The sequence below is a fragment of the Phoxinus phoxinus genome (genome assembly GCF_949152265.1).
Source record: "Phoxinus phoxinus genome assembly, chromosome: 4".
In the NCBI taxonomy this organism is placed as follows: Eukaryota; Metazoa; Chordata; class Actinopteri; order Cypriniformes; family Leuciscidae; genus Phoxinus; species Phoxinus phoxinus.
The window spans coordinates 35689042-35703200 of NC_136879.1; the positions used below are offsets into that span (position 1 = coordinate 35689042).

The 14159-nt window shown below is 37.8% G+C and overlaps 2 protein-coding genes across 7 annotated transcripts in view; one reads left to right on the plus strand and one right to left on the minus strand.

Moving 5' to 3' along the window:
• gab2 (GRB2-associated binding protein 2) overlaps positions 1-14159 on the plus strand; it is a 508732-nt gene that overhangs the window by 24999 nt on the left and 469574 nt on the right. The window lies entirely within an intron of this gene.
• The window catches only part of npas1 (neuronal PAS domain protein 1), a 78840-nt gene that overhangs the window by 21986 nt on the left and 42695 nt on the right, over positions 1-14159 (minus strand). For all 6 annotated transcript variants that reach the window (XM_079609849.1, XM_079609848.1, XM_079609847.1 and 3 more), the window contains one exon: positions 11523-11761. In XM_079609849.1, coding sequence (XP_079465975.1) covers positions 11523-11761 — 239 coding nt within the window. The remainder of the gene's footprint in view (positions 1-11522; positions 11762-14159) is intronic.

Here is a 14159-nt window from a genome sequence, read left to right on the forward strand (position 1 = left end):
CATCACTATTTGGAAATAATTAAAATCACAGCTATTCAAATATTCAGCAGGTCAAATATTGTGCTGTAAACAAACTTCGCACCAGTTGGTTCTTTGCCTCCACGTCGTGCATTAAAATAGTTTAGCTAGCCATGGATTATCCCTTATATAATATATATATATATATACCGGTATATATATATATACAGTATAAGGATATACTAAAGTGCGATTCATTTCAGACAATTAACTGCATGTTAAGTGCAATTAAATGACAATGTAATATAGTTTAAATTTATATTAAATGCAATTAGCTTAACTTTAAAGTGCTTTTTTACTCGCTTAAGTAGGACTTCATTACATCTTTATATATAAATTGAATAATTATGTGTTTTGACCTTCAGTTTTGTATGGCATCGCTGTCGAAGAGTGATTAGCTGGTGGATTTACTTATTGTCGAGTTAAAGTATTGTTTGATATGTTTGAAGTAGATAAAATAAAATTTAGTAGACCGGGAAGTTTTTAAAACGAGTGGTTCATTCATAAATCCGTAAGATCTTTCCTTCATGCTGTGAAAAAGGGCGGGGCTAATGTAGCAAATTCAGTACATTTACAATAATTACATTTTTAATTAAATAACACACTATAGATACAATTTAAATCAAGTACTTGTGCTTTAGTATGTTAGTCAACACATCAAAATAAGTGTACTTCTTAAAATATTAAACCAATTATTTAAAACATACTTTAAAGTAAAAATTTGTGAAGTGTGAAGAAACAGTCATGAAAGTGTTCTCTCTTAAAGTGGCCTTTAATTTTACAGTTTTTTTATGTACTATTTGAAGTACACTACAAGTGCACATTCAATAAAATTAAGCACACTTCTCTTTCACAGGGGAATCCAAATTTGTATGACTGTCATTATTACTAATTTGATAATCTTCCTCTTTTTTGTAACTCCTTAATACGGGAAAAACGCAATCACAATTTAATATAGTTGTATGGACCACTTTTATGGACCTGCTTTTTGGTCATTTTTGGAACAGCCCTTTTATTTTAATGTGGAAAAAGAGCAGCCAGAACATTTCAGAATAGCTCCTTTTGACGAAAAATAAAAGTGTATAGAAGGACATACACGTGAATAAATTATGACAGAGTTTTATTTATTTATTTTTTGGCAAACAATTCTTTAAACATTAGAACACACTGAAAATAACACACATAGACGAGTCCCTGCACCCAAACTACACACCCCAATACTCAGTGGCACTTTAAGAATGGGGTCCCCTCACAGGAATATCAATGAGTCTGTCCCATTCAGAAGCCTGAAAAGGGGGTCTGGCGCAGAAAGCGGGATCACCACTCAGTACTTGTGGGTACACAGAGCACTGCTTGTTCGTCTTTGGGGGTCACATGCGTGTTGACGATTGAATAGTTAAGCAACCCCCCTCATCCAAACACCGTGGGTCTTCCCACAGGGCTGTGAGTGATGCAGTCGAGCTATAGGGCAGGGCTGACAGGAGCCATACTGCCTGATGGATGGACAATAGTCGGCCCTCATTTCCCAAAGTCAGTCGCAACAGCAGAGGCTAATGCGAAGTCGAACCGGGCCCAATAGGGCAGAGGATGAGAATGATGATGTTCCTCAGACTGGGGGTCCAGAGGATCTATTTGATAAAGCAAATCTGTTAGTATTGGATACTTTAATGATTTGTCTTTTTTTTTTGTGTATATTTTAATGATTACAATTCTGTCATGACAACTCTCTGAGAGATTGGCATGGTAATAGAGATTGGCATGGTAATGGATATGGCAATGTTAATGTATTTGGTCTTGGCGGAATAGATCTGCTACGCTGCTCCAGAGCAAGTACCGAGACCTGCTACTGCCAATACATTCACAGACATTGCTGTGAGCATGTAAGACATTCTGCCGCTGCTGCTGCACATGTAACATACAAGAATTATCCCCCGCAGCAGATCTATACAGGTGGAGCTGGGGAAGGGGGAGGGTTTCTGAAAGCACGCTGCAGACTGTTAAAGGGATAGTTCACCCAAAAATGAAAATTCTGTCATCATATACTCACCCTCAAGTTGTTTCAAACCTGTACGAGTTTCTTTCTTCTGTTGAAAACAAAAGAAGATATTTTGAAGAATGCTGAAAACCAGACAGTTGCTGGACCCCATTGACTTCCATAGTATCTCTTTTTCCTACTATGGAAGTCAATGGGGTCCATCAACTGTCTGGTCACCAACATTATTCAAAATACCTTCTTTTGTGTTCAACAGAAGAAAGAAACTCATACAGGTTTGAAACAACTTATGGGTGAGTAAATGATGACAGAATTTTCATTTTTGGGTGAACTATCCCTTTAACGGCAACACTACCGGTATTCGAATGTTGAGCCGCAGCTCATTTTCCGCTGATGCAACAGCAACCAATCAGCCGTGCCATGTAGATAATGATGTGATCGCTACCAAATAAGTAGCCTGCGCCATCTAGAGTTTCACTGATGATGCGTCCCAGCGCATCCGTAGGATGCATCTTTCAACTAATATATAATGTATTTATATTTATTTATACATACATACAATCTTGTAATTGATTTTAAATATTTATGTGTGTTTGTGTATATATATATATATATATATATACACACACACACACAGAAATTAAATCTTGCAATTATTATATGACAAGATTCAAATATTACAATTATAAACAATTACAATTTACAACTTTAGGAAATACTTGTTTTCAAGGCATTTATTGATTTAAGTTTTGTTCTGAAATTTGTTTTTAATTGTTTTAAGCATAAATCTCACAAAATTGTGTTACATTAAATATTAAAGATCCTCAATATTTATTTTGAACAAATGTTTTATCATCTTAAACACTAATTTCAATCATTTTTACTAGAAAACAAGGCAAATAATTTTTCTTCTATGTATTCTATTGTGTCAGCTTTCATCTCATTCAGTGTATTTTTATTTTCCTTATGGAGTTTTTAGAGAAACATTTTAGAGCAGGTTTTAAACATGAATCCTAACTGATAAAGAGAAACCTCTGCGTAATAACAGGTTCGTGTTAATTCCAGCTTGACTCGTGGGTCAGCTTTGAGGGTCTTTGGGACGTCGAAGCACAATAATGAATGAAATAACTAAAGTCATTTGACTTTCTTCTCCTCCACACTCAGCTCATTTTGACTCTTTCATTTCTTTCCTCTTTTCCTTCTCCCCCTCCTTCAAGCTGACAACCTTTTAACAAAGTTCGAAGGTTACTATGGAAACTGCAAGGTTGGCCTTTCATTCCATGTTCGCTTGCTCAGTCCAGTTGGCTGATGGGAATCGTAGGCCGATCGCCTAGCAACTTGTTTACAGAGCTGTGGATGTAAAGCGGTCTGTGCTCCCCCACCTCTAACCTCACGTATGAGACAGGAGGAATGACTCTCAGACAGACGAAAAGAGGCAGAGAACGCGTCTCCAGTCGCAATGTCCCTCTCCGCTGCAATTATCCTTTCACTCTGCCATCCCTCCCTCTCTCGCTCTCCCTCTTTCTAAGCTGTTACCTCTCTCCTAGCACGGTCGAACATAATTTGAGTGCAATTAACGTCCCTTAAAAGCCCTCAGTGCTTTAAATGCTTGAAAATAGGAGAGACAGACAGACATAGAGAGCTGGCAGGAGGGAGAGTAAGAGAAACAAGTGAAAAGGAGAAAGAGAGAGACAGTGTGAAAGTCAAAACCAAGACTGTGTCACAGAGAGTGCGAGACCTGGACAAAAGGAAACGTGTGCGAGTCAGAACTTAATCAAAATTTCCAAACTGTATGAACATTGCAGCACTGATCTAAGCTGACAACATTTCATCTTCACAGTTGCAATAATAGCTGCATTTTTACAATACCTGAAGACAATGTGATCGGTGCTTGCCGATGCAAAACTCGGCACCACATTATTGAATCATAAAAAGCTTTTGCTTTTGTCTTGTTTCACATAAAAAACATCCAAACATCTTTAAAATATGATACATGTACACGAGAAGCAAAATCGTGAAAGATAATTCAACAAAGAATATATCGAAAGAACATGCAAATCAAATATCAAAAGATTCTTTCTTCTTTTAATAATAAAACTCCCTAAATGTATTTAAAACTATATTTAATTCTTTCTTTTTTTTTAAATTTCATTTAAAACAAGAACATTTGAACGATGTTTAGACATTTTTTACTGGAAAGTAAGACCACAATCTTTACCACAATCCTATATTTGCTGGTGTGACTGACATGATCATTTAATTGAAAAACAAATATGTGTAACATGTTATATGAATTAAGTTTATTTAACTGATCTTGTTTAAAGAATTAAAATATTGTGGTTACGTCCCATCAGCTCGGATTCGAGTCTTGGTGACTTAATAATCTAAATAATTAAAAAGGATTTTGTTTTGTGCGTCCGTCCTGTAGTTGTTGTGATCGTATTGATCCACCTCTTTGACTCGGTTTACACCTGGTATTAAGATGCATTTTGGTCGATTGGACGTTTTCGACCACTTCCAGAGGTAGTCAAAAACGCATTCGACCGGATTGCTTTCGTAGTGTAAACGCTCTTGTAGTCGAATGTGTTCGTACAGCCACAAAAGACCGCCTGCTGACCTAATGCTTAAACATTATGAGACACGCGCTAGCCAGACGAGATTTAAACTTTGTCAACTGAAGACCCAAGATTGGTTTGAAGACTAAAAATGTATCAAGCTCAATGTTCTCTCACCATTCCTGATTTATAACACACACTCACTGTGTTCGGCTGGTCTTGCGGCTGCCAGAGAAGAAACCAAAGCTGATGCTACGTGTGTTTTCCGTCGTCTCTAGTCACGTCAAGGTTATTCCGTCAATTAGATTGAAAGATCTGAAAAGGTCCATACATTTACCCACCTATAGACCCTCCCCTTGAAAAAATCAGGACAGAAGTGGTTGAAAGTGGACTAAAGAGATAGGTTAAAAACAGCAGGTGTAAACGAGAATGTTTCCCTCATTCACTTGTGATCCAATCGACCAAAACCCATATTACTATCAGGTGTAAACAGGGCATTTTGCAGTTTTCCTTGAACCCTCGCTCTTTCCAAATCATGATATCCTTTTTCAGTGATCGTTTGTACTTCGAGTGGCATTTCTGGTTTGGATTCCTCTATGACTGACTTGTTGGTCCGTCTCGCTGTCCAAGGCTCATGCAGGATTGTTCTCCAGCATCATATTTCGAACGAGTAGGTCACACCTAAAAGGTTCATACTAAAAACAATCTGGATTTCTTCTCCGTCAAGCTCAAATTGATCAATGTTATCAGTTGGCATGATCTTGGTCTTCATGTTTACTGTAGTTCTAGTCCCATCTCTGACTTTCCTCAGCAGATGGTCCATATCTTCCTTTGTTTTGGGCAGTAGTGTCGTGTCTTTGGCATTGTATATCAGTCTTCCACCTACACACGAAAGATAACTAATCGTGGTGATTTCCTGTAGTCGTGTCTCCTAAACAGTGGTCCTATGTCGTACAGAGAGAGCGGTTCAAAGACGGCTGTTGTCACGGCCCAAAGATGACTAGCCCCTAGCCATGACCGCATCCATATTCTCCGCTTTCGTTTTCCTCCTCTATTTTTTCCAGCGCACAAAAAAAAAACACAATTGCCACAGTGTGATTCATCTTTCTCTATTTGTTTACCACTACAGTAGCTCATGCTGATAATGATTCAATAGATGTTATCATCATACAGTCTACATACATGTTGTACCCACGTTTATTAGATTCATGTCAAACAGTGTGATTTGTATTGATCTTATAGGCATTAGGGATGCACCAAAATGTCTGTCTTCAACAAGCTGCATGATGCGAGGTATCATTCAGGTCTGCAGAACAAATGGTTATGGATGAGTTATGCACCAGAGTTTAATACTTAAGGTTGACCCTAAATATGAGCAACAGTAATAGTCATGCTTGACTTAGCAAATGCCATTAACTAATAACAAACTGTGCAAAAATAGTTTGGAACTGGAGCCGCTTGTTTTGTACTTGATCTGCTGATCCGCATGCACTGCGGGATAATATATGTGCATGTATCCTTTTAAGGGCCATAGGTCTGACGGTCAGACATAAAAGGTTTAATCACCCCATTATCCATAAAGACTGTCATTCCCCTGCAGAGCCTGTACAACTACACACGCACGCACGCACACACACACAACACATGCATACGCACAAGCTCATAAAGAGAGATAAAATATCACTTTTTTTGTGTCACAGCCATTTTACTTTTCCTCTTGTCCCTCATCGTCCCTCCATTACTCCTCGTCTCGCCCTCCCCGTCTCTTTCCCTCTCTCTTCCTCCCTCTTTCACTCTCGCCCTGTGTGAAGGTCATGCAATTGATTTTCCTCTGTCTATTCATTTTTCAGTCCTGGTTTTGAAACGTGGGAAGCAGACAAAAGCCATACCACCCCCCCACCAGCGCGCACAGCCTCCCCTCCCCCGCTTCACGCCACTCGCACCCGCCGTCAGCGTCCGCCCTGAGAGGAGCCCGACCCGGACTCACATTCCTGCACTGCAGTTTGAGATATGCATCATGGCCGTACCGGCTCAGCTCATTCCAGTAAACGCCGTCACCAGGACACATTCACTGAACAGCTGCCGCTATTTCAGTGTGAAAACCTTGCTTCGTATCCACTAATCACTCGCGATTCACTTTAATCAGGAGCTGAATGTGCTAAAATAGCATTTTGATTTTTAATGTACAATATTGTCTTTCTTTTTAGTGCAAATGGCTACGTAAATTAAGTTTATTATTATTTCGGCTTATTTAAAAAACTCTAAGCTGTAAGCATGTCTAAAGGAATTAAATGATTAAAGGATTTAAAGTGATTTAAGGGAGTAAAGAGAAAGAAAGTGAACAGTAAAAGAACTAGAATTTATCAAGTAATTAATTTGAACAATTGGCAAATAATATAGATTTTTCAAAGGGGTCACGACATGTTTTTTTTTGTTTTTTTTTTATATGTACCTTGAGGTTCACTTATAATGCTAATAAAAGAATACAAAAAACAGATAAAAATGACTTTCCACTATCATTCTCATCCTCTCGTCTGAAATGATCAGTTAAGGCTGGTCAGTAAAAGGCCACTGTTTATGATTGGCTAACGTCATTGCATAGGAAATGGTATCAACGCCCTCTCGCTATTGCATGTGAATAAGTGTTTTGAAATACATTATCCATTTAAAACCTCCATTTACAGACTTAGCATTATTAAATAATTTACTATGGTTTATGATGCAGCTGCTGTCAGATCCAACAGAGCTGACGGTTTCATCTGTCAACAAACGTTTCTTTGTGAAACCTCCATTACACTGTGCCTCGTTTAATAAATAAAATCCTCCGAAACAAACATATAATCCTTCAACGCATCTTTCACCGCTGCACTTGAATTTGCGCTGTTTATGTGAACAGTAAAGCCTGCCTTCTTTGGCTTGACTAGCTATATCAATGTTGGTTATGTGCAACAAACTTCCATATTCTGTAAAATGGGTTGCATCGCTTACGGCTCAGGTCTTTTGTATGTGCTTCGCTAAATATAGAGCCGGTTTACTCAAGATACTGTGAAAAAGAGGCGAGCAAAGATGAGCACAACGTGTAGGCAGATTGATTTCTAAAACTTTTTATTTTTCTTCTTCTCACTAACATTAAGATATTTACCGGTAGTTAATGTGCTTTTGTCATTTGTATTCATTTTTTTATTTCTATTTAGCTTTAATTTATTTGTATAGTAGTTTTTGTAATTTTAGTACTTTAACTTATTTTATTTCAGTTAGTTGCCAAAGTAACATTTCTATTTTTTTCTAATATAATTTTTTAAAACTTTTATTTCAGTTTTATTTTCAATTAATTGTAATAGTTTTAGTTAACTATAGTAGCCCTGCCCTGTACAGTAAATCATCCAGTACAGTTTTTTATTAATACTATATATGTGTGGTATTCACAAATAACCTTTATACTACAGCTGAATGTACGGCATGTAGTTTCTAAAGACATTTATTTCTTTTAAAACAGAACTTTAGTTCCTGATTGTGGGTAAATATATGATAAAAGGCCGGTTTTCCTTACTTCAGCAATCTGTTGCAGTAGATATTCTCAAGTGTGACCATCATGATGTGAGACTCTCGTCTGTATCATATCCTTTGGTTTCTCATAGCTGTCTACATTCATCAACTCTCAGGTGGCATTTGAGTCTATACACTACCACACACACCTATATCATAGTCTGGCCCTGTTCACTTCCTCGTAGGTATGTTTATCTACTACACAAACACAAATACACACACATCCACACACCTAATTGTAGCCTAGTTGTTTCTCCTCAGTAATAATGGCAATTAGACAACCCTTGTAATTACGCTCTCCTCGTTATATAGTTAATTTCTGTAATTACAAATCACACAGATAATTTCTTCTACCCTTTGTGTGTTTTTTCTTTCTATCCTGTTATACTGTGCATTTGATTGAGTGGGTGTGTGAGGGACATTAGCTCTGTTCCAAAATCTACCGAGCTGCCTATCTAGACAGCACTTTAAGGCATCACACGAACCTCTTGTGAACTCACTGGGCCTTTCTCGTGAGGATTGAGCTCTATTTGTGTGTCACATGAGTTGCCGTCTATATTGAACACAGTGCTGGTGTGAAATGATGCTACATTTTTAGAAAAATCCAGCATAAGGAATGTTTTGCATGCTGGGACCAGCAAAGGATATGCTGGTTGCTGGTCGCTGGTCTTGCTGGTCACCAGCATGGGAAGTGGAAGTGCTTGTGGACCAGCTGACTAGTTTAGTTGCTCTACCAACTAAACCAGCACTATTCCAGCACTAACCAGTATAAACCAGCCTGGACCAACATGGAATTAATGCTGGTTTGTAACACAAACAATTCAGTTCCTTCGACTGATCCTGTATTACAAAATGATGCTGTTCGTTACTAAATGCAATACACATTTGGGGTCTGTAAGATTTTTTTTTTAATGTTTTTGCATTTATTTGATAAAAAAATTCTGTAAAAAAATGTATATTGTGAAATATTACCATTTAAAAAACCTGTTTTCTATTCAAATATATTTAAACATTTAATTTATTCCTGTGATAGCAAAGCAAAAATTGTATCTACATTTATAAATGTAATTTATTTATGAGATGGCAAAGCTGCATTTTTTTAATACACTTTAAAAATGTAATTTACTCCTGTGATGATAAAGCTGAATTTTCAGCATCATTACTCCAGTCTTCAGTGTCACATGATCCTTCTGATATGCTGATTTGCTGCTCAAGAAACATTTCTGTTCATCCTCAATGTTGAAATCAGTTTTACTGCTTCTTATTTTTCAAGATTCTTTGATGAACAAAGTTCAAAGAACAGCATTTATTTGAAATATACATATTATGTAACATTACAAATGTCTTTTCTGTAACTTTTGATCTATCTAATACGTCCTTGCTGAATAAAAGTACTAATTTCTTCCAAATAAATAAATAAAATCTTACTGACCTTTGAACAGCAGTGTACTCATTAATATTAATTAGTCCGTTGCTAGTTTTGCTATTTTAATTATAAATTCATCTGTTATCAGATAACCATGCTATTAATATATATTGGTAATATACATTTAAAAATCGAAATCTCCCTTAAATAGTGTAATTAACCACATTTTGGTGGTAGTTTACTACATTTTTAAAGGATTGACTGTTGAACGCTCCTTGTAAGTCACAGTAGACGGCAGACAGCAAAGCTTCTCACTAGGCTTTGAAACTGAATATGGAGACCGACAGGCAAAAACAGCAAGCAGAAATAGAGACATTGGCCCAGGTATTTTAACAGGACCGAATCGCTTTGATGCCGCAGGTATAATGAGGCTCGCAGGCGGGCAACAAAAGGACCATCTCTCAGAAACAGACTTCCTTGGTCTGGCCACTTGTTAACAAGCTTCAGCTCTGGCTCTGGCTCTTTTGTTCATCCCCGCCGGCTTCCACACAGGCAGCGGCTAATTGGCTGTTAGATCTATTGTTCACTTCACAATTGAGATGAACCTATCAGAGGATGTAATGAATGACTGAGCGTATTTGAGAAGCCAAATGACCCTGCTCTCAAATAAAACCCAAATGACAGAGCGAGCCTCCCTCAGAAAAGAGACATAAGAAAGGAATATGTATCCGGATGACGCCTTTGACAGTGGATTTTGCTCCTACAGTCCGTATACAGTCTGTATGCTGCAATAAGTTGGCAGTGAACTAGCAAACGCATTATTTCAGATGAGCCGTGTTTAACTCCGCATGACTGCGAGTGATTACTCTTGTGGCGCAATCTCAATTACTTTTCTCTGTGTGTGTGTCGTTCTGTGTGTGCATGTGTAAGCGCTCTCTCTGCTTCTCCGGCAATTTTCGACGTGAGAGTGTCCCAAGCGACGTACACGAGCGACCTATAAGACAATAATAGCCTATTCCATTTAAATTCATAATTTAAATTAATAACGCATTTGTATTCATCGACAGGCCGCCACTGTCATGTTCGAATTGAGTTTTGTTGTGGTTCACTCGAAGTCATCTCCTCTGTTAATGGCACCTCAAATACAAATCGCCGTCAGGGTTGATGCTGTCGATGAAAGCCACATATAAATCAGCCTCAAAATATGTGCGATGTAAATCTCACAATTTCTCACCGCGCATCTTTTTTGTGTACCTGGTGTATCTTGAGACAATCAGGCCTGCTGTTTCAAACGGATCAAATGTTTCAAGGAAAAAATCCGATTACAAAGCAATATTTAAAAAAAGGACCTAAAGTTTTTTCCTTACATTTATGTGAAATGTAGGCCCAATTTAAAAAAAATATTGTCATAAAAGTTTAATAAATACAAACCAACAACCAAACTAGTTGCCATTTATATATATATATATATATATATATATATATATATATATAAATATATATATATATACACACACACACACACATATATATACCTACATATATAAGTCCCAAAGTTTAGCAACAGGCAAATAAATCCATCATTATATAAAATAATTAGAAAAAAAATATTTTTTTAAGTTAAACATAAATTTTAAAAAAATATTTGTCTTTTTTATATATATATATATATATATTTTGTAATTTATGTGAAATTTATGTGTACTTTTTATCATACAAGTTTAACTACAAAAAAAATACTGCCAATATTGACAGATTCATTTTGGCTAAAAGTATAACATTGTTACTGTTTCTATTTAATATAATTTATAAAAGCAATATTACTTTTAAAAAATAATTATTAACAATTAAAAAAATTCTGTTTATGCCTATACATAAATTTAAAAAAAAAATAGTCAAATATATTTCAACCTATATACATCCCAAATAACTCGAACCTGTAAAAATAAAAAAACCCGAACCTGTTCGTCCATACTAATTTCTTTGGCATATTAAGAAGCCAGTCTAAACATTCACATTCTCTAGGTGTACCGATCACGCTTACCCTTGTTGCAGTTGTTCTCTCCCTCCATTAGAGGGCTCCAGGGTGGGTCTCCCTGGCTGGCAAAGTGTCTCATGTGCAGGTAACTGATGGTGAGGCGGATGATGGAGGCCTTGTCCAGCTGGCTGGTAATCGCCCCGGGGAGGGGAAGCATCTTCGCCAGCTCGAAGAACTCAAAGTTCTCTTTACCCCGCCGAGAACGAGCCGCATTGCGAGACTTCTCCTTCCTCAGATTCTGCAAGCTGGTGAAAAATAAGACAGGACAGAGAGGAAGAGAAGAAGAAAGAAGACAGTGAATACACAATGAGAACGTACAGGGTGGTGAGGGCAAGTTAGTGTTGTTCAACTACAGAACTCATTGATGTTTTATTGCGCATAACGTCAAGGGTGCGATATGGTTGCAGGCATTAACCAGAAATAAGAAACTCAGATTTTATAAATGCAATATATAGTGATAAAAGTTTTTAGGTAGACTTTCTAAAGCCTCAAAAGCTATCAGTCATTAGTTGAAGGCGCCTCAACTCTCCTGAGATATCTTCATCACAGGGGTTATCAAGTAGACACAGAGCAAGTGTAATACCATAACATTCTCAAGTTCATTAAGGAAGAGAGGTCATATTTATAGACAAGATAAAGCTAAATCATCCACGAGGCCCAGTCCATCCAATCATAGTACTCAAAGTACTCATATACGACGCATTAGAAATATAATAATAAGTAAGGGAGCTTCAATGCTCAGATGTATGTGCGTGTCTGGAGTTCCCGTTTGAGTGTGAATATATGTGTGTGTCCAAGGCCTGGTCCTTGTTTAGTCTAGATGCGTCCATGATGTGCACATAACATAATAGAAACAAGGTACGCAAGAGCAGTCTTACACAAGAATAGTCAAAAGTGGAGCCTAAGAAAGAAGAAAATATTCACATACGTGTAATATATCATTTAAAAAAAAAAGATTTAGTATCTACAATCCTCTCCAAAAGACGTCGGTTGATTGGATGAAGGCAGATCTGAATGCGAGCTTGCGTTCGAGTGTAAGAAAGGGGTGGAGTTTAAGTGGACTAATGATTGGAGAAGTCCAGCATGTGTCACCACAGAGAGACTGTTTTTATTACTAACATGCATTTAGAAAATAGATAGGCCAACTTTATGAAGGCTGTGCGATGTCATTTCCAGCAGAAACCTCACTGGAGATCGACAATAAGTGACAAGGTGTCACTCTGGATCTTTTCTGATTCCATCAGCCGCACTCCACACTTTTTCCAAGCGCCTCAGAGTGTGATGACTGACCTATGATCAGGTTCACAGTAGCCGGTATGAGGCCTGATCTTACATCAGAAGTCATGCACCAGCGTCCAGCCCAAATCCAATCGCTGCGTCTCTTTCCCAGGCTCCCTCCTGGGTGGTGAGCCCCAGTCTTGATTGAGGGATCAATGGAGGGAGGGGCTGTCGCGGAGGCAGGCCCAGGTAGCTGTCGCTCTGATTGGATATCGACTCGCTCTCAATGGGGCCTGAGTGGAGGAATTATGTTGTCACGGCGACTCTACAATTTGTGACTGCACTGAAAGACTGAGCCGAACGCGCCTCGCTCGCTCTCTTTCTGTGTCTGTGACATTGATTCTCATTCATCCTGCAGATGCTGGGCAGCATCAGCACGGGAGCGAGGGATGGCGTGGAAAAATGTGTGTGTGTGTGTGAAGAGGGGGACCCACAGAATAAAAGGGAACTGCCAAAAAGCAAACAACAAAAGAGTCAGTTCCTCAAATTGAAAAAGCACTAATTTATTTGTTTAGACAGAACTGTGTTGTGTTTTAAAGGGAAGGAGTGTGTAAATCAGCAAACTTATTTGATTCAGCTTTTTAACAATAGTTTATGACCTATGTGTGTGTGCAAGGGAACGGCAGAGGGTTAGAGAGTTGATAAAAATTAATAAAAATGACATCCAATGTAAAATTTAAATAATGGGGCTGCACGATAATCTTGATAGAGCTTAGTGTGATTATCAAATCAAAGGTTGCGATTGAATTAAATAACTGTATAGTCTGATGCGCTGCGCGTTTCAAAGCGAAGGGCGGCATGCAAATAAACGTGATCTGGTTTATTCATCGTCTCAGAGCTAAGTCCATATCTGCATGTGCATTTGGGAACGCAACGTGCTCTAGGTTCACTTTATTTACATATTTGCATAATTTCCAATATTTTTGTGGGCAGAAGTTTACAGCTATTCAGCAGTATTCTATTGAAAATAAAAAGCTGAAGGATTGGAAAAGTTTAAAGCTTGAGTTTAAACTCCTGGTCTACAGAATATCCCTGTACTGTATGTGTCACGTTAAGTCAGTCGATCAGTGTTTTGGCCCTGTGAGATTTCTCGGTGTATAAACAGTATTGTTCCAAGTAAAAATTCTCCAAGCTAGAAACATCTCATCGTTGTAGTAAGACGACCCTGGAGGGTTCAATCAATACGGAGCCATTGATTCTGTTTAGTTTTATATCCTCCACAGCTGAGCGGACATTAATAATTCTACTAAAATTTAGTTAATCTCATGCTAATGGATCCAAACCAAGGGCTTACATTGAGCCGTGGCAAAAGCAAAAAGAGAAATTGAATTGTTAGCTGTGTGTTCAGGAAAATTCTTCATCAAG